General features: G+C 36.8%; 1 protein-coding gene across 7 annotated transcripts in view; it reads right to left on the reverse strand.

Annotated features, from left to right (window-relative positions):
- The window catches only part of LAMA2 (laminin subunit alpha 2), a 603,913-nt gene that overhangs the window by 127,750 nt on the left and 453,657 nt on the right, over positions 1-22,506 (reverse strand). For all 7 annotated transcript variants that reach the window (XM_036871358.1, XM_036871360.1, XM_036871357.1 and 4 more), the window contains 2 exons: positions 12,367-12,509; positions 8,912-9,010 (listed from right to left, as the gene is read on the reverse strand). In XM_036871358.1, coding sequence (XP_036727253.1) covers positions 8,912-9,010; positions 12,367-12,509 — 242 coding nt within the window. The remainder of the gene's footprint in view (positions 1-8,911; positions 9,011-12,366; positions 12,510-22,506) is intronic.

Consider the following 22,506-nt stretch of genomic DNA (forward strand, 5'->3'; position numbering starts at 1 on the left):
CAGCCTTGTATGCTGTCTGTATTAAACATTAACTTATGTTTGGCTAACATTCAGGAGGACTAGGAAGATACTTGAAAAAGTTAAGCATTCTGGGTGGGAGGAGGGACATGGCTCCAGCTTTTATGTATTTTAAGTGCATAAGCTTTAGGTTTTAGTAAACGTATTTAAAAATCCGTATCAGAACATCATATAGATACATTAAAAAAAAAAATCATGTCTCGGGACTTCCCTGGTGGTCCAGTGGTTAAGACTCTGCCTTCCAATGCAGGGGGTGCAGGTTTGATCCCTGGTCGGGGAACTAGGATCCCACATGCCGTGCGGCGTGGTAAAAAAAAAAAAAAATCCTGTTTCATTACACAGTAATGAAGTTGAAGAGTCACCTTGTCAAAACCACCCAGGAGAGACTCCATAAAGGAAGGCAATTACAAATACACCATCACCTATGGGGAGTGGTAATAGATTGTAAAAAGTGAAATTTACAAAACTCAGTTTCATCCAGGACAGGCTATTGATAATGTTACAGATGAAGGCTAAATAGTACATGATAGGAGCTGTCTGCCTGATTCAGTTTGGCTCTTCTTGTATTTTATTAAATTGCCATCCCCATCCCTTAGTCAGCTTCCTTCTAACTCACTATTATCTTGTCCTTTGAGTATTTGACAAATGTCTTCTCATTTATCCTAATATGTTGTACAATCTTCCTTTCATTCTCTATCTTAGATTTTCTTATTTTTACTTTCTTTTACCTCTGTTCTACATATTTCCAGTGTTCCTTTGTAAATGATAGCTCACACACTGCTTTGCATGTATCTCTCTTACCTTTGATTATCTTTTTTTACATTCAAGTTCACTCAACTAGGTATTTTTTCCTTTTATTTTCTTTGTGGGTTTTTTTTGAGTATTTATATCTAGGCAGCATGCATTACCATTAGGCACACATTCATTTACTTCTGAACAATGTAGCTGTTACTTTCTTACTTTAGCTCAAGCAGTTCTCACTGTGCCTCTTGAAATCTGCACAAAATTTTCTTGGTTGGATATTACTAGTGTCTTTCATTTTCCGCCTTCTTTATGTTAAAACTAGAATCTAATGGAGCAAATCTAACTACTGAGTAGACAACATTGCTTAGATGCCATCCACCTTTGCATTTGCAGAGGTTTTCTGCTAAATTTAAATTTGAGATCTAATCATTTACATGATATTCTTTAGGGTCATCTTCAAACACTACTGGTTCTATATATTTTTGAAGTACTAGGGTCAGTGAAGTACTAGGACAAGCTACTAGGACAGACAGCACACAAGGAGAGAGACAATCAACTGACCCTGGGGAATGATAATAAGTCAGTTCTATGTGAAATTTCTCCTTAAATATTTCAGGGGTCAGTTTTGAAAGTTCCAAATAAACAAGTGTGATTTGTTATACATTATCTCTCTCTCTTTTTTAAAAATTTTATTTTATTTACTTATTTTTTATACAGCAACTTCTTATTATCTATTCTATACATATTAGTGTATACATGTCAATCCCAATCTCCCAATTCATCCCACCACCACCACCACCTCCACTTTCCCCCCTTGGTGTCCATACGTTTGTCCTCTACATCTGTGTGTCTATTTCTGCCTTGCAAAACAGTTCATCCGTACCATTTTTCTAGATTCCACATATATATGCATTAATATACGATATTTATTTTTCTCTTTCTGACTTACTTCACTCTGTATGACAGTCTCTAGGTCTACCCACGTCTCTACAAATTCTCTCTCTCTTTTAAAATATAACAGCAGAAATGAAAAACATTGTTGGCAACTTAAACCTTTTAAAACTATAAATAAGGCATTGTAAATATATATATATATATGTGTGTTTATATATATATAGTAGGCACTTAAATCATTTAAAAACTAGTTTCATCATTTTGGAAATGCCTCATCTTCATTTAAATTTGATTTTCAATATACAGTAAGAGACAAGGTAGATAAAGCTAAATTTTGATATTTTATATAGTTCAGTCTATTACATTGCATTCACCCCTTATGAAATATAAACAGTTAAGAGATGTTTATCAAAGAAAGCTAAATATTCAACTCAATATTATTATATGCCTGATTTTAGTGCATTTTAGAGAAATTCAAAATTAATGCTTATTGTGGGTTTCTATACCTTTCATTTATTTTTATGCTATTTTTAAAATTATTCACAATTAGTTAATTAATTAATTAAACAAATATTGACTGAACACCTACTATATACATGATATTGGTAATATTGTGGTAAGGGGAAAAAAAACCCACACTTCCTGCTCTTTTGGAGTGTATAGTCTGGTGGGATAGAGAGGTATTTGTTTAATGATCATGAAAATAAATTATAACCACAAACTGAAGAAAAAGCACAGTGGTATAACACAATTATACCAAGATTGGAGGAATCACATCACACCTGGAATATCACAGAAGACTTAAGGTAGACTTCGAGGAGCTGAGGTTTAGAAAGTGAATTGGAATTAACAGAAGTTAACAAGATGTAGGAGGAAGTGATTTACTTCAAGGCTAAAGAAAACATGTCCGGAAAGGCTCTGTGGGACAAAGTAACTCAAGGATACCATGGCTGGAGTACAGATGGCCAGGGTCAAAGTGGTGTGAGATGTGGCCAAAGTGAGACTTTGGCCTTTATCTGAAGAGCAATGAGAAGCCAGGGGGACGAGTTTAAGCACTAGTGACATGTTTAAGCACTAGTTTAAGCACATGTTTAAGCACTAGTGACTAGTTTAAGTGACATGTTCAAATTTGGGATAGCAAAAGTGCATTCTGGCTATACCTTGGAGAACAATCAGAAGGAAAATAAGAATAAAAGCTGGACTAGCTAGAAAGCTAATGTGGTAATCCAAAACTAAGGGCTGGACGAGAGTAGGGTAGTGAAGATGAGATCTATACACAGAAGTGGAACCCAGTGTATTTGGTAATGGGTTAAATAAGTGGGAGGATGAGAAGGAAGAAAGTGGCATCAAAGAAGATTTCTAGGTTTCTGGCTTATATGTTCAATGCATCAGGGTCCAGATAACCAGAGCATGAGTTGGGGAAGAGATGAGGCTGAGGAATTAAGATCACGAGGAAAGAGCATCACATGTCAATGAACAAAATGGAGAATTTGAAGGAGGAGAATGATGTGATCAGATCTGTGATTTAGAAAGTTCACTCTGCCACAGGAATAATAATTGTTTGGAGTTAGATAAAACTTAGGAAGAGAGGTAATAGAAGACCTCTGAATTGGGTTGGGGTAAAATGAAGAGTAACCGTTTAGTTCTATTTTGGGAGACTGGTAAATATTGGAGGATAAATCATTGAGGTGTTCTAAATAGAAGAAAGTATGGGTTTTAAGAGGAAGATGGTGAGTTTAATTTGAGATGTCCAGTTGATAGTTAGGTACACAGGACTGAAACAGGAGAATGAAGTCTGTCTTGAGAATATGGACTTATTAATCATAAACATATATGTGGCGATCGAAGCCAAAAGAGAGGGTTTACAAGTGAGAAGAGGTGTGGACTGAGGACTGGACCCCAAGGTAATTGACTTTTGAGGGATGGGCAGAGGAAGAGCTTGAAAATGAAAGGTCTGAGAATTAAGATAAAAGCAGAGAGGAGAGTATGTTAAGAAGGAAGATAGGGTCAAAAGTGGCAATTGCTGTAGGAAGTCCAAGTAAAATAAAGTTTCCACTGGATTTAGTGACCAGCTTGTCACTGATTACCTTGTTGAAATAGTTTTAGTAGCAGGCTGGGAGTGGAAATCTAGACTACAGTGGAGTGCGAAGTGAAAGCAGACGAAGTCTTTGAAAAAATTTGGCTGTGAAATGAAAGAGGGAGGTAAGGACAGTAGCTACAGAGGTATATGGAGTCGTCATCAAAAAGCATCTCAATATTCCACACTAATCATAGTGTCTGACAGTATGAATATGTAACATATGATTGCCGTATTCAAAAAACTTATATTCCAAGGGGGAAATGGAATGACAATAAATTAAAATACACTGAAAAAGATACATGATTATACAACATTTTGCTTATGTAATATTTGACATTAAATTATATAAAATAAATGTTTAAAATGTTAATCTGGGGGAGGAATATTATTCTCTTTACCAAGGGCTATTAGAGAACTAAATCGCTTCATGAAAAAGATAAGCACAAAATATACAAGCACTTGAAGGACAGAAGGCAGCTCACACCAGCTATGCAGGATCAGACTCGCCAGATGTTTTAACAAACATAAAGAATGTATTAGTGATAAAGTGACTCGCCAGCTAACAAAGTAGAGAAAAGGATTCTCAAAAAGATTGGCTGTAGCAGTGAAAGCACTTTCCAGAGGAAAGGGAGCTGGAAGCACCGGGTACCTCTAGGCTCACCGTAGTTTTCAATCTTGGCTGACATCAGAATCATCTGGAAGCTCTTGAAAGTCCCAGTGCTCATACTGTGCCTCAGACCAAATACATCACAACCTTTGGGGGTGAGACTGGGCACCACGTAACTCTAATGTGCACTCCTAGTTTAGGCACTATCTCCTCTAACGTAGCCATGGATAATAGGAATTCATGGCCCCTGCACTTATACTCTGGGCCCAACTGCTGAATCATTCATGGCTGTGAGATAAAGGTACTGGGGGGTCTCAGCCAATATTAATGGATATTTATGTCCTCTAGCCCTCTAGTTATGATTACATGTGTATCAATACACCTTTTGATTATCACGCTGATTGACCACAGGCAAAGAAAGAATTGATCATTTTGACTTGAATATTGAAGGTCTCCATGACAGTCCTGTTTCTGGTGGGGACAAGGTTAAAAAATAGGTGAGGATTTCTCTTTCCTCCCCATCCTCACTTTATCAAGGAGATATTTACTTTTAGATGTCTTATTTCTAGGCTTTTTATGTTACAAAATCTGAAGAATGGGCAGATAAAAATGGTACTGAAGTGTAGAAAGGGGGAAAAAGAGTAATTTTCCAGTGGAGAAATCTGGCAAATGCTACCTCAGTCAGGTGATCAAGATCAACATCAACAGTAATAAGACATATTGATTGCATGGGTTCTTAATATGACGTGATAAAATGATACATTATCTCTGTGGTCTTCCCCACAAAAACCTATATGTCTATTCTAATCATGAGAAAAACATGAGGCAAACCCCAACTGAGGGGCATCCTACAAGATACATGAACTTGTCAAAACTGTCAAAATCATCAAAAACAAGGAAAGCCTAAGAAACTGTCACAATCTAGAAGCCATAGCCTAAGAAGACATGATGACTTAATGTAATATCCTGGATAGGATCCTGAAACAATAAAAGGACATTAAGTAAAACTGAAGAAAAAGCATAGTCTTTAGTTAATAATAATAATCAATATTAGTGCATTAGTTGTGATAGATATATCATACCAAGATATTAACAGTAGGGGAAAGTGGGTATGGAGTGTATGGGAAATCTCTGTACTATCTTTGCAACAACTTTTCTGTAAATCTAAAACTATTTTAAAATAAAAAAGTTTATTAAAAAATAGTATTGGAATGAACTCAAATTGGATAATAGACCTAAATATAAAATGCAAATTATAAAACTCCAAGATAACATAGTATAAAATCTAGATGACTTTGGGTATGGTGACGACTTTTTAGTTACGACACCAAAGCAATTGATGAAAGGAATAATTGATAAGCTGGGCTTCATTAAAGTTAAAAACTCTGCATTGTGACAGACACTGTCAAGAGAATGAGAAGGCAAGTCACAGATTGGGGGAAAATATTTGCAAGACATAGCTAATAAAAAACAGTTACAAAGGACACTTAATAATAATTTAAAAAACAACTCGATTAAAAAATGAGAAAAGTCTTAGTTCATTCAGGCTGCTATAGCAAAATACCACACACTAGGTGGCTGATAATGACAGGAATTTATTTCTCACAGTTCTGGAGATTGGGAAGCACAAAATCACATCCCAGGCATCCCAGGTGTCTGTTGAGGGCCTGCTTCCTGGTTCATAGGTAGTGTCTTTTCACTTTGTGCTTACATGGCAAAAAGGGACAAAGGATCTCTCTGGGGTCCCTAATATAAGGGCACTAATTCCATTCATGAAGGCTCTGCCTTTATGACCTAATCACCTCCCAAAGGCCTCACCTCCTAATATCATCACCTTGGGGGTTAGGATTTCAACATAGGAATTTTGGAGAGGACACACACACATATTCATTCCATAGCAAGACCTGAACAGACATCTCACCAAAGAAGATATACAGATGGCAAATAAGCATATAAAAATGCTCAACATAGTATGTCATGAGGGAATTGTAAATGAAAACTAGAATGAGATACTACTACATACCTACTAGAATGGCCAAAATTCAGAACACTGACAACACCAAATGCTGGTGAGGATTTGGAGCAATAGGAACTCTTACTCATTGCTGCTGGGAATGCAAAATGGTACAGCCACTTTGGAAGACAATTTGGAGATTTCTTACAAAACTAAACACACTCTTCCCATATGACCCAGCAATTGCACTCTTTGGTTTTCACACAAATGAATTGAAAACTTATATACTTGGATGTTTATAGCAGCTTTATTCATATTGCCAAAGCTTAAAAGCAACCAAGGTGTCCTTCAGTAGGTGAATGGATAAATAAACTTGGTACATCCAGAAAATGGAATACTACTCAGCACTAAAAAGAAATGAGCTCTCAAGCCATCAAAAGACATTGAGGAAACTTAAATGTATATTACTAAGTGAAAAAAGCCAATCTGAAAAGGTTACATAGTGTATGACTCCAACTATATGATATATGATATATAGAGACAGTAAAAAGATCAGTGGTTGCCAGGGGTTAAGGAACAGGGAGAGGTGACTAGGCGGACCATGGAGGACTTTCAGGGCAGTGAAACCACTCTAAATGATCCTATAAAGGTGGAGACATGTCATTAAACATTTGTCAAAATCTATAGAATGTACAATACCAAGAGTGAACCCTAAAGTAAACTATAGGCTTTGAGGGGTGATGATTCGTCAGTATAGCTTCATCTATTGGAACAAACGTATCCCTCTGGTGGAGGATGTTGATAATGCGGGAGGCTGTGCTTGTCTTGGGGCAGGGGGCATATGGGAAATATCAGTATTTTCCAATCAATTTTGCTTTAAACTTCTCAAAAATACAAAGTCCATTAAAAAAAATTTAGTATGTGAGAGTCTGCTGGAAAGATGAAAGGATGTCAATTAAGAAGTAATAAAGTAATAATAATAATAATATTAAAGGCTCAGGTCATTTGGCTGTAATCAACAGTGTCAGTTTTGCTTATACCTCTTTTCCCAGTGTCTGTCATTCTGTTATAGTGTCTACAGCATATTTGACCCTTAGTAAGGATTAATTAAATGAATGAATGAATGAAAGGCCTCTGTTCCATGGAATTTTCCCTAGTTACTCTTAACATTAAATTAATATTAAATTAATCCATTTGTGTGTATTTCTCAGGTACATTATTTTATTTCATGCTGTGTTATATATTTACTTGCACTTGTCCCATATTACCCTCCACATACCTAAATCCTTATATATCCACACACACACACACACACACACACACACAGTCGAGACTGCAACCTCCTTGAAGACAGACTGAGCCTCATTTTTATCTTTCATCTGCCAACACTTAGTGCTTGGGCTTTGTATGTGGTGAACATTCATATGCGCTGTTGAATTGAGATTACTTTGGCATGATCCGTTTAAAAATTCTTATTTAGTGTATTCATATAACCAATACAAAATTGTTAATTATTGAATTGATATGAGACAATCTGTACTCATTAATCTGATTAATATCTAACTACATTTGGCAAGAAACTCTGTTCTGTATTTGTACATTCCACATTGCTGGAAGGAGATTCTGAAAAAGTGTTTAGTATGCTACTTGTAACATCAGGGCCATTGTTTAGCATTACGTGCTCAGAATCCCATTTGATTTCCCTGTGGAAATTCTCCTAAGCCAGCAGCAGGTTAGGTGGAAATGGTACTGGGCCAGTGGGAATCTGGTATCTGGGTCCTACTTAGGTCCTTGAATTTGGTGAAGTACATGGCCATTGCTAATTCATTTCACTATCATGGCCTGAGGGATTTCTTCTTAAAAAAATGGACTAGATAATCTGTAAGAACCTTCTAGCTCCAATATTTTTTGTCATTTAAAGTTCTTTGATAATCAAACTGGATCCCTAAATTCCAGGTCAATTTTCCAGTTCATGCATTTTTCTCGCCACAAGATGGCAGACTTTATGCTGTTTTCTTCATTCCGTATCAGGGAAAGGAACCTTAACCCTCTTGCAGTTTTGAAAATTTAAAACTCCCAATATCTTAAAAAGTCTGATAAACGCAACATGGACTTTACACTCTGACTCTAAAAAGTGTCTTGAATGCTTTGGATTTTCATGATAAAGAAGATTTCCTCTTTTGCGGGGGGATAATGATTTAGGCTGTATTTCTATACAAACACAAAAATCTTATGATGAGATCAAAGAGACTACAAGTATTTTCATTTGTTTTTCTTTTTCCTTACATAGTCAGAGCCAGGGCTTTGGGAATCCAGAATCGATAAAAACTTTACCATGGAAGCTACTGGATAGAGTACTCAAAATATACTGTCATTCTGATATTTTTAACCATTGTCCTTGACACTTCCCAAGTATGTATCCCAATCTTTTCTTGTGCTACTGGGTTCTCAGATTTTATCTGTGGCAGAAGTAGCAAGTCAAAAATACATCTATTTCATGCACCAAATTGGGATTTAGGAAGAACAAGATTTGCATTTCAGAAATTTGAAGTAATTTTCCTTAATTATACATAATCTATCTGCTTTAAGAAGAAGCATGATTTTGCCAACTTACCCTGGTCAGAAGTTCATTCATTTCTGTCACCAGCGTGTTCAGATTGCCTTCTGCCAACTGAATGAGCCTCTCTGGGGCCCGCTGAGGTGAGAGCAAATGCTGAAAAAGATTTCATTGCATATGTTTTTTAGTAAATGGTCTTGCAGCGATCATGGGTTGAACATTTAACAGAACACATTTTTTCTTTATGTAGAAAGAACTTAGCCTTCTCACCTTCAGAGAAGAGAGAAAGAAACTATTTCAGTTGGGCACTTACAAAGCACCGTGCAGAATAATCTGGCAAATAATACAAACTGCTGCAATTTATTGAGACATTACTATGTTCCAGGTCTTTTTGTTTTGTTTTTCATTTAGCTCTTACAACAGTTCGATGAGATAAATGCTATTTCATTTTGTATATAGAAAACTGTGGCTTAAAGAGACTTAAAAATTTATACAAGATTGCACAGCCAGTAAGAGGTAGAGTCAAGAAGAACCTTGTCTGAGTCTTTAAGGCTCCCATTCTAATCAACAGAGATACAGTTTACAGGTTTATTACCTCTTTCTTTGAGGACAGGAGCCCTGAGAGAAGGACCTGGCCAGACACTAACTAACTGCATGGCGTCAATGTTGTAGGAGCTGGCCTGGCACTCACAGATGGGCCATTTTCCTCTCCTATTGAACATAATCAATCTCACCAAACACTAACAGTAGACAGGATCACTCCGTGAGAGTGATGAATGAAGCAAAAGATGAGACCACTCCATAATCTTATCTAAATGCAGACGAAATCATGGTCTCTGTACAGACCACAAAAGTACCTCAAATCCCATTTTCTGGCTAATATGAGTGACCACTGCCTCCTTACTAACTGTAGCTTTAGCCTCCCTTTTTCTTCCCTCCTTCTAGATAAGATTCATTAGATTACTTAATTATGGGACTACTCCCACTTCCTAGTAGTACCCAGTCCAACACAAACCCCTGCTTCCTTGAACCTGCCCCCAAATTCCCTAGCACAAACCCCCAATACTCTAAGTGATTCCTAATGCCCTGTTATTGAGACAGCCCCAATTCCCCACACTGTGCAGTGCCCCTTGTTGCAACAAGTTAGTAAACCCAACTTTGTTCTATCACATGTGTGTTTCTGGTCATCTCTGGCTGGTACCCAGGGAGCATTGACACAGTTAAAGGAACTGAAAGAAGAGGGCACATAACTTGCTTAAGGATTTAGAATATCAAAATGGGATTCCAAATATCCAGATATTAAACAAATTATGGAAGAAGAACACAAACAGAATCAAGAAAGACTGGAATTTAAGGAAAATCAAGGTCATCCTGACCAATACCCAGCCATAAGGAAATAGGTCACTGAACCCCAGGCTTGATGTCCACAGATTGGAACCTCTTTCAGAGGGCCCTTCAGTACTTCATCCATTGCTTAAGTTATTACTTTACAATTTTTTTATGTCCTACCGAAGTATTTGCTTCTCTACTTTAATTTTCTTTCTTTGTATTCCTTCCATACATGATAACTGGTCAGCATTAGACCAGTTATTAGAACTCTTTGCACTCCTGAATGCTGGGTCTACAAAGTAAACTCAGATTCCTCTGCCTGGCTTTCATGATTGTCCTTCATATTACCCAGCCCCACTGAAGTCTCCAGCCTTATCTTTCACTAGCAGGCCTGACTTCTAATGTCTGGACAGGCCTCGCTCATCCATACCTCTGCCTCTGCGCATGTGGCTCTCCTAGATTCAGTGGCAAGAGTATGGATGGGCTGCGGGTCAAGGAGACCTCACTACTGGCGGACTGAGCCCTTCTCTCTTTGAGCTGTGTGAAGGTAGTTTCATTCTCACAGGCCCTAAAGTTAAACTACCTCCTTCCAAGTCCCAGCTCTGTACCTAGTAGCCATGTGACCTTGTCTCTGTGTCTCAGTGTCCCTACCCGGCTATCTGAGACAAACATAGCTAATACAGTACTCCTTTCCTACTTCTTGGAGTTTCTGTAAAATCTATGTATGATAATTCACATAAGACTTTAGTCAATTGTCTAGCACAGAGATACTCATCAATAAATGTTATTCTTGCTATCATTATGATTGGTTTCTTCTTCTGGTAAATAAGGATAGTAATACTTACTTTGAAGGTTGTGGTCTAAATTAAAGAATATATTCCCTAGAAGAATGTCCGCCAGTGCCTAGTGAATAAATCTTAGATTTCTTTCTCCAGTCTTCACCAATAATTCTCTGCCTATTGAAATTGTTTCTATCCTTCAAGTTCTAACACAAATTATACTTTCATTAATGATGTATTCCCTGGTTACTCTGGATCTTATCTATTTCTCCAATCTTTGAACTCTACTGTATGTCAAATTTCTATAAAGCACGTGGTAATTATGTATTTTTGCTAATTGTTTAATTATTGTTTAACTATTTTTAAACCACATAGACTCTAAGCTTCCTAAGGGTAGTGACTGCATTATAGGGGTCATGAAACCCCTGGGGAACCAAGTGCAATACTGGGGCATTCCAGAGTTTCTTAATAAATATCCAGTAATTGACTGATAGTGTATAAGGAGTCACTTTTCATCTTTTTTTTAATCAGGTGAAACAACTCCAATTTCCTTAACATTTCCTCTTTATCCCATTAACTACTGAAAGCTTTAACGATGTCTTAGAATAGTGTTTCTCTTACAACAAAATTAGTTCTTGTTGAAGTACTTTCAAAAGTCTCCTCATTCTCTAGTACAAAATTTTCACCTTGCGTTTTCATTTTGACAGTAAACTTAAATGTTAATGTAAGCATTTCTGGAACCCAGGCTGGGCACCTGAGAGATGCACAGAGCCACTTGATCTTAGCACCTACATTTGCATGCCTGTTTGATCATATGGCAGATTGAGCACATAAATCATGAGAACTTGTCAAGTGATGCCAAATGTCATTTCAGGACCCCTCACAAAGAGTTCTCTAGTTCAAATTGTGGAAAGGTAGGAGAACTGAGTTACCACATGTCACATGCTGATGAAAGAACCTATGTGGAAGTAGTCAGTATGATATTCTTGTTGCAAGTAGCAATTTGCTTTCAGCAAAAATCATCTGTTATTTTATATTAATGTTTTTAATTTGAATTTTATTTTTTTTTAGGCTTTTGTAAAGATGAATTTGTTTTGATTTTACAGAGCTATTAAGTATAAGGAGTTCATATCTGATTTTATGTTTGCACATATTTAAGGAACATAATAAAATTGATTTAGGCCAAACACTGGGGGTACATGAGCCTCTTTTTCCATAAGAGCAATCAGTAAATTATAGTTCTCAAGTTTGAAAAACACTGGTTTAGAAAGTCTCTGAATTTCCCTAACGGCTGCCTGCCTTGATTTGGGACAATGGGAAGAGCATTTACCAATTACGGCAATTACCCCTTTGGAAGCTTCTGTCATTTTTTCCCTGGCTCTTGCTGTTACTACTCCAACCTACCTTGAGTTCCTGAGTCCTATTTTCAAGACCGTACAGAATTTTATAAGGAGCGGGCAGTGGGCCAGTGAGGTTGATGCCCGTGGCCATCTGCTCCAGGCGGGCCAAGTCACCGAGAAGAAGGCCGGTGCATTCATCTCCACAAACTGTGAAAGGGAAACAGCAAAGGATGTTTACTTCTGCTAAGCATCCCAGGCAGGTGTGCAAAGATTTCAGCTATGAAATATTTTATGGCCTAAGTATTATTCTGTGAAAGATGATGCTTCTCATCTCAGATAATCAATGCTTTCGAATGGATGACGGTTGATAAAAGATGAAAAGAACAACAAAAGAGCAGACATGCCTGTTGCCCAGAACCTGAAATATGGACGATGATATAAACTGAGGAACCAAAGAGGAGGAGCAAATGGATTTTGAGGGTAAACGAGTGTATCGCCTAAGTACTAAAGGAGAGGTAAAACATGGACTATAAAACATTATAAACGCCCCAGAGAGTCCCACACGAACAATCTAGAGGAAATCTGTAATTGGCAATAAAATATGCTTTGGAATCTAAAAATGTATACATTGCCCCATTAGATTGCAATGTGGAGTGTCTATAGCAATTGGGTCTCCACATGCTTCAGGTATTACATATTCAAAAACTGTATGACTCTTTAGCTTGACATCTATTGAGAAGAATATTTTTAAAAGTCAAAAGAACTCTTCTTTTTACAATTTATTTTTTCTCATGATGAAATGTATTTATTTATTACTTACTTGTTCACTTACTTACTTATGCATTTGCCAACTCTTCCTCTTTAACTATTCAGCACATTATCACTCATGATTAGATGCAGTCCCACAAATTCCTACTTTGATGATCAACCTAATCCTGTCTTGTGGATAAATAATTGCCAAAAGCCAGGAAAACTTTATTCTTGAAGTAGCCAAGAGTGCTAGTGTTCTACCTATATTTTTTCAATGATTAGAAAGAGGGACTATTCAAATTTAGGGGTGGTGGAAGGGGGATGGATGGTAGTAGGGTGGTGGAGAGAAACAATGGTTTCTTCACCATTATCACATGAATCTCATAGATAGTACAATTTCTAAAATTAAAAGATATTCTTTTGGAGGCTTTATAAAATATACCTATTCAGTTTGGATTTTTAGTTCAAAAATTTTTTTTCACTCTTTGCATCAGAGTAATGAGATGTAGCTTCTCCATGCCAAGAAGCACGTGCTACCATATTTATGATAGATATGCGTTCATGCATACAGTTACAATTTCTAGCTTACATTCTGCAGATAGAGGTATAAAAACTATATACATGTTAGAAGAGAGGAAAATATATAACATGAAAAATACTGAGACTTGGAGCAGCTTTGGATCATGCCCCAAACTGGCAAGAATTCAATTAGTTCTCTAAACAGGACTCCCTTGAGCTGCCTAATGGAGAGAAAACCATTAACTAAAGCTTGTAAACAAAGAGAAGTAGTACAGAGAGTGATTTTGTGATGGGACAGCAGTTAGAGGTGAGTTACAATATCCCTTCACAGGGATTAAACTGCCCCAGCAGGGCTTTTAATAAATCAGCTCCTTTCAGGTGACACCTGTAAGTGTTGAGTGTCACCTGCAGGGGCGCTGTAAGCTCCTGATGCCTTGCAAGCTGAGTGAACAAAGAGGCTTTGGGAGCTGGAGGTGGAATCTGAAACTAGAGCTGGATCTCTTCCTCTTCTAGCCAGAACGAAAGAGAATTTGCTCTGCATGGAAACTAAGTAAAAGGAAGAGAATGCTGTGGCTTCAAACCCTCAGTTCAATGCAAGCGCTTGAGAAGCTTCAACAGACCTCTTGACATGAAGCAATTGTAGAAAACACAACCTGGAACACAATTAGGTACCAAGTTGACTATGTCTAAACACCAAGACCCAGTCTGATTCTCACACTTGAGTGGGTTTCAGAATCATCTGAGGGCTTTCTTAAATCACAGGAGGCTGGGCCACACCCCTGGCACTTCTGATTCACGAGGTGACTGAATCACCTGGTTTCTGATTCTCTGACTGAGCATGTGCTTCTCTAACAAACTCCCAGGTGAACACTAATACTCTGGTCTGAGCACCACACTTTGAATAACTACTAGATCAACAGCAATGGCATGACCTGGGAGCTTGTTAGAAATACATAATCTTGGGCTCTATCCTAGATCTAGTGAACCAGAATCTGTATTTTAGAAAGATTCCCATGTGACCTATGCATGTTAATGTTTGAAAAGCACTACTGTAGGTCAGTGGTTCTCCATCTTGGCTGCATGTAAATCATGGCGATTTACAAAATACAGGTATCTAGGTGTTTCCCCTACCCACCTCCAGAGAATCTGATTTGATGGGTCTGTGGTGAGGCCCAGGCATCAGTATATTTAAGAGAGTCCAGATGATCCCATCATATAGCCAGAGTTTAGAACCACTGGGCCAGGTAACAAACTTTAGGGATGCTTTACCCTAAAGGCAGCAAGGATTTGGAAGAGGTCATTTCACTTGCTGTCTCCTCTGCCGAGAACACTTCTTTCTTCACCTTCACCCATGTGACTCCTGGAGATCTAGGTCAAGTGCTCAAGTGTTACTTCCTCGGAGAAGGCCCTGATGACTCTGAAATTACTGTCCCCACCAACCACTACTGTATTCCCTTTGTCTTTTTATCTTAACACTCATGCATTTATACGCTATCTTTTCATTTTATGTGTTTATATATTGTTTCTCTCTCCTCAGAGAGGGACCTTAATCAACTTTGGTCACAGTGCCTAAGAAAAAGTCTTGCACATAGTAAATAATCAATAAATATTTGCTTACTATTATCTTTGTGAAAGGAGAGCAAAAAATATTTTGGAGAAGATCAGGGAGTTACAAGGAGAGGACTGAGAGAAGAATAGAGAGAGGGAGAGAAAGAGATAGAGAAATAGAGATAAAAATATTGGCCAAATAGGAAATGTCTGAATGTGAGAACACTATATGTGATGTGAAATGAAGAATCACACAGATATGTGAGGAACAGAATAGTAATAAAAACAATTGCCAGAGAGAGAAAATTGTCTTGTGATTGGAGAGGCAGAAACCGACTGATGTCAAGGAGATGATTGCTATGATACCTGCATGAGGTAATATTGACACAGGAATGGTATTGGAATGGAGGAATGGAGGGGAAGAAAAGATATACAAAACGTTAATAAAAGAAAGGACACAGTTGGGTTACTGGCCAGATAAAGATGATGCTCCTTTCTGGGGAGGAGGGAGGGTTAAAAGTGTTTACCATTTCTTTGCTGCTCCTCCCATTAAGAGGTGGAGTCTATTCCCCCGCACATCCCCCTTTGAATCTGGGTTGGCTTTATGACAAACTCTGACCATCAGAATGCTTCAGAGGGACACTGAGCCTTAGCTTCAAGGAGTTTCACAGTTTCTGCTTCCACACTTCTGGAATCCTGCTGCCTTGTGAAAAATCCCAGGCTAGCCTTCTTGAGGAAGAGAGGCAACATGTGCAACAGAAAGGCAGATCCAACCATTCTAGCTGAGGTCCTATTAGGTGAATAAGGCCATCTAGGAACCCGTCCCGCCGCATGATAACAAAACAACTATCCAAGGGGACCCTGTTCAAATTGCCAACCTACAGAATAGTGAGGATATATATAGTTGCTGTATATTATCAACAACTATTAACTTTTGGAGTAGTAGCAATAGATAACTGATAAACTTTCTCAAGTTTCGCATGTGTGATTTAGAATGTGAATTCATCTTAGAGACTTCAAGTTGCAATTCATAGGTTAAAAAGTATTAACAACAGTTCTTAATTTTATTCAAAGTTAAGAAGAATGTGAAGGTTCCTTTCCCACTGAATCCAAGTTCATCACTACTTTAAAAGTTCCATTCAAAGCATTGTGCTCTTTTTTCACTTTCAAGATCTTGAAAGATACTTGATAATATGACATCTCACTATGCTTTTTAGGGTAGTGTATGCTTCAGAAATACTTTGCTAGCTCTTTCTCTAATTTATCTATAATTCATAACCTACCCATTTCTAAGAGGAATTGAATCAGCTCATTGATAATGGTATGGCTAGAGGCTCCTTACTGATGGTTCCAGAAATTTTCAGGGAAAAGTTTTCTCAGTATTCTCAGTTTTCACTTCAGACAAGCAGAAATCAGGGACTGGAATGCAGAACTAGATCTGATTTACTGTAACACGCTACAGAGTAAATTGGTGAGCTAGAATGCCAAGAGGCATGATGGATACGGATTTTTCTGTCATTTATTCTACCCCCTGCCCATCTGTTTTGGTTCCTCATCTTCAGTTGTTGAAATGAAAATGTACTTAATTGCTCTTTCAAGGACTCATAGTTCCATTTTATGTCTCTGTGTCCAAAGGTCTATTATTATCCCATGTCTTATGGTCTCCGTATCTGCTTTAGGGGGAACAAAGTACAAGCATATTTCCATAGATGAAAGGTAAGTTTTATAGTATGCTCCAAGTCATATACTAACATCTGTCCAAATGGGTCAGAAAGACTTATGAATTCGACAGCCATGGGATTTTTTCAAAGCTTCTGTACAAGTCTAGTTCATGCAGTTATAAGATAAACACATGGGGAAATGTGCCCTTTACATAATGGTTTGCTATTTTATCCTGACACAAAATATTTAACTTACGCCACAAGCTTCTTTAATTTGTCCTCAAAAAGTCTGAAATGTCTGGCAACAAACACTGGAAATGGGATGCAAATTAAAACCACGTTTAATTCACTATGATAGGGAAGATCTGAAGAGTGCATAGAGACAAGGAATATTCACATTATGTAAACAATTGTTCTTTGATAAGGGTGCAGTAACTGCTCAGTGTAAATTAACACCTATCTTATAATCAAGACCCCCAAGGAACCGCTCCAAACCATTCTCCTCTTCAGCAATAGAGATAAGGCTATAAAATGAGATTCTGCCTGAAATGCATGGGAGCAAAAGCAAATATTTCAAGACTATGATTATATTTTACATGACTAAATGTTTTTGAGGCTTTGCTTATAAAAGTGTCAGGATAAATTTGTGTCTAATACTAGCAAATGCAATACTACATTCAGGTTGTTATAGCTGGGCACATGTAAGGGGCGAATCATGCAGCTGATATTACAGATCTTTCCGTTAGCAATTAGTACAAAATACTGCATTTCTACCAGAGTCCCCCATGCATAATAACTACTGGCTTACTGTCACAAAAAATTCACACACTGCATCCAAAACAAAGAAGGCAAAGCTGAAACGAGTGCATTGCATATTTTTAAAAAGGCCAAACCTATTAACCAATTTTAGGTAAAGATACAAAAATTGTCTGCTCTAATCAAAAAGGGATAAAATGAGTAAATATACATTTCTAACAAAAGATAAAATTTGTGTGTTAATGTGTGTGTTTTAATTTAATTCTTCTACATTAAGGCCATTGATAATTCCTTGGGTATGGATTGTATATTTCTCTTTCCTCTTTCTTCTTCAAGAAGAAAGTTTTAGCTTAGCATTTATTTAAGGCTTATTAAAATGGATTCAGTTATTCCATATTATTTATAGATAAATATCTTCTAAAATAAAAATGTGGTTTCAGACCCATTAAAAAGACTTTCTTTTTTTTTGCCTGTTAGTTCTTTGAATAGAGGGAAAGACTTTCTGTAGGTTTAGGATGAGGCTGATGAATTTATTCATATACCAAGTAGTTGTGATATATATACATATATAAATATTAAACAAAATTATGTATATAAATATATATTAAAAATAAGTTCGATATGGTTCAAGTATGGTATAGCTCTTCAAAAAACAAATGGAAGCTTTGAAAGTATTATAAATAATAATGGGACAGTAGCTTTTATCTACACAATATTCACTACATTGAAGACAATATGTTGTGTCTTGCCTTCATTATCTCATCTAATGTTTACAGCAATTCTATGAGGTAAGTACTATAAATACCCTAATTTTAAAGATGAGAAAAAGAGTTACAATCATAGTGTTTATGAATCTATAAATAATGTATTTGAAGAACTTTAAGAGAAGAGAAAAATGTAAGGTCACCATAAAAGCGGTTTTCAGTGACTTGAAAAGCCTAGAATTATAAAAAAAACAGAATTTAGCCTGACCTAACTATCTCATCAAAAACTGAGGAGCTGCACAAAGCATCATGCTTTTGAAAAAAATGATCAAATAATAACCATGATGATAAGAACAGCTAAAATTTATTGAACATCTATTATGCTTAGACACCACCTAATGTACATAGGATTTCATTTCCACTTTACGGATAATAAAATGAGGTTTAGAAAAGTTAACTAATCGAATGTCACACAACTTTTATGTGGCCAGCCAGAATTCAAAGCTTCTATAGCCTCTTCACTATAGCATGCTTCCTTGCATTAGGAGATGGTCTGTTTCAGGGACACCACCGAATAGAAGATGATTAGACTACCTCATTTATAAGACTTCCAACTTTAAGATGATGTGATCTATTTTTCTTCAAGGTTAATAAACTTCCTGGATTCTGCAGAGTGCAAATTGCAATCAAGTAGAGTTTACTCTCAAAATAAAGCCTGACTGAAAAGAAAAGAAACAGTGATCAGCCTCTTCTATACAACAGTTCAACAGCACAACTCCTTAATCTACTAATGGAACGGCTTTCTCAATGTGATATACAAACCACTGAGACTGATGGCCAATATGAAAATTACCTGGAATCAGAGTGATAGTTGCTGTTCTACAACATTGCTAGCCTGGACCAAGGCCGAGAACGTTGTCAACAAGAAACTCAAAGCATCTTTCACTAACAAAATAGATGTGAAAAAGGTGTAAGGAGGGTGAACAGAAGTTACTTTTATAGCTATCCTGATGCCTGGATTTGAACAACATGCTCCAGTTTAGAGTTGTAGAAAACTATAATAGACATACTGGGCTTTGAATAGGAACTAGTACTTGGGGATTAAATGGGGACAGAGAGAGGATGGTGTTTAAGAGGCTAGGATGGAGTGTGATCACATGTCCAACAGAGCCTCACTCATTAAATAGCAAATGGAGGTCAATTGATGTTTTTCATCATCTTTTATTATAGAAAGTCCCATTTTATTTACAGTAATCAACCACATTCCGCTATTTTGTTCCTGCTCTCATATATAGGGGACAAAAACTGCCATTAGTAATCACCTTTGATTATAAGAGTACTGCAGCGTTCTAGTGATAGTATATAAGGGCCTCTGCATTACTGTGATAGATCCTTGCTGGCAACTGGCTATTAAAAACAATAATCTATATAAAATAGATAACTAACAAGGACCTACTGTATAGCACAGGGAACTATACTCAATATTTTGTAATAACCTATAAGGGAAAAAAAATCTGAAAAAAAAATACATATATAAAACGGAATCACTGTGCTGTATACCTGAAACTAACAAGACACTGTAAATCAACTAGGGTTCAATAAAATTAAAACAATAAAAATAAAAACAACAATCTAGACTGTGTCTCTGCAGGTCAGTATCAAGTCAGGGTAAAACTTCAAACCTTGGGTTTTATCAAGTGTCTAGAAAGTGCACATTTTACAGAGTTAGTGCATTACCACATTTAGTTAGGTTTACCTTAGGTTACAGGTAAAAAAAACACAGTTCATGATTGCTTTTGCAACATTAGCAAGCAAAGCATCTTCTTAAATGTTATATTCTAGATAAATTGTGACTATAAATAATAAAACTGATATATACCTAATATTTCATATGCTTTGAATAAAAATAGATATAGCATCAATATGATATTTATAAAATGATATTTCAGGCACTCTTTATGGAATGACATCCTGCCAACAGCTACTAATTTTAAATTCTGTTCTTTAGGAGAATAATATATTTTACTACACCACTCATAATCTATTTTAAACATTGTACAAGTTGTTCAGTGTTAATTCTTAGTCTGTAGAAAATAGGACATGAAAAAATCCAAGTTTTGTGCTTCCCAATACAAAACTTTACTATTAAATAAATAATGATTTTCTTGCTGAGTCTCAGATTTCAGAAAAGCAGGTGGTTGTTCTCACTTTATAAAATGACCTGTAAATTATGAATGAGGGTTGAAAGAAGAAGTTGGATTTGTATTAACCTAACTTACTAAGAAGTCCTGATTTGGGAAATCCAATAAAATATCTACTCAGAACTCATCAACATCTGTAAAGAAAGAATGCATTGCAGAGCTCTCTCCAATTATTCCTACAATAAAAAAATGGAAAGGCTTTGGAGGAAATCTGAGCACCCAGTTAGTGTGTCTTCTCATCTGCACAGAGGACAGGACTCCACTTGACCATCTCTGATGAAAAAGAATCTATCATAACTACCATAATGTTTTTTGGGTTTTTTTGGCCGCACCATGTGGCTCATGGGATCTCAGTTCCCCGACCAGGGACTGAACCTGGGCCACAGCAGTGAAAGCTCTGAATCCTAACCACTAGACCACCAGGGAACTCCTGATAACTACCATAAAGTTTTAAAACTTAGAGGAAAGAGTCTTAATGGTTAGCAGAGAAAAAAAAATGTATGTACCTACTGACGTTATACACATTAAAAATTTTTCATTTTTTTAAGCCCATTTTATTTTTCTTCTTCATAGAGGTAAGATGGGCTCTAAGCCCAGAAGAAGTAAATGAATTAAGAACTGAAATAATTAATGTTGAGTATGTTGGGAAAACCATGTTTGCTTTTTGTGTCTTGCATTAACAGTCAGCATAGAGGTTAAGAAAGTAAGATTTTCCAGACAGATCTAGGTTCAAATCACAACTCTGTTGAAAAGTCAGGGTGAACCTTGGAAAGGTGACTTAAATCACCTAAATTCAGTTTTTAAAATTTATTTATTTCAAATGTAAAAATTTTTGTTGGGGTATAGTTGATTTCAGTTTTGTTTTGTTTTTTAAAATCACACTGTGGACATAATAATGTATGGGGACGTGGCAAGAATGAAAAGAACAGCATATAAAGCGCTTAACATCATTTCTGACAAATGGTAGGCTCTCAACAAGGGTGAACCTTTAAAGAATTACTACTGTGATGAACCCTGTGTGGCAGAAGGGGCTGTAGGGGATGCCTGGGATTGAAAGCAGATACGTTGGTCAGGTGTGCCCAGGCACTGAGTTGGCTTGGCGGGGTTGATAACGTTGGTGGGTTGAATTTGGCTAACTATGAGAGAATCTTGTATCTAAATATTTCCTACTAAGGGCACAGACTATCTGTGTAAATTCTTCATGATAGTAATGGAATGCCCATGTATAAAAAGCCTGTGTCCTGCAAGAAATTCACTATTTTGGATCCAATAAAACCCTAGCTTGCTCTCTGGCAATTGTCCGTGGCAGCTATTAGTTTCTTTTAGAAATGTAGGTGGTCAAGAAAAGTTCTTTCATGCTTTCTGCATTTTCTCTGTGTCCTCTACAGCACAATTTAAAATTATTTGTTAAATAAATTAAAAGCATAAACTAACTATACAGGGAGACTCCTTCCACCAATATGCAGCTCACCTGAGATACTGCAATGATCATGCCTACGTTATTTATCCTACATTATTTTTGGGTATACATATCCATGATGTAGGCCAAATTAAACTGTGTTTTCTAGAGAATGAACCAAAGAGAGAATTAACTGTACAATACATGCTCCAGGCTCCAAAGAAGCTTTTCTCAGAAGACATTTCTCTTACTACATAAATATTCTCTTGCCAGAACCAGGCTATTTTCATCCACTCCCACTCACGGGCATTATAAAATTCTACTATAGGCACACGTGACAAAACAGGCCCTGCAGATCAAATGTGCTGGGTCAATCCATTCTTTGGTTTCTTGCTCTAAGTTAGCTTAAGGATATAGAAAGATAGAAGGAAAAGAAGAAGTAAAACTGTCACCATTTGCAGATGACATGATGCTATATACAGAAAACCCTAAAGGCACTGCCCAAAAACTATTTGAACTCATCATTGAATTCAGTAAAGTGGCAGGACACAAAATTAATATACAGAAATCTGTTGTATTTTTATACACTAACAACAAACTATCAGAAAGAGAAATTAAGAAAACAATCCCACTTACAATTGCATCAAAAAGAATAAAATACCTAGG

Source organism: Balaenoptera musculus, chromosome 12 (genome assembly GCF_009873245.2).
Source record: "Balaenoptera musculus isolate JJ_BM4_2016_0621 chromosome 12, mBalMus1.pri.v3, whole genome shotgun sequence".
NCBI classification, from domain to species: domain Eukaryota; kingdom Metazoa; phylum Chordata; class Mammalia; order Artiodactyla; family Balaenopteridae; genus Balaenoptera; species Balaenoptera musculus.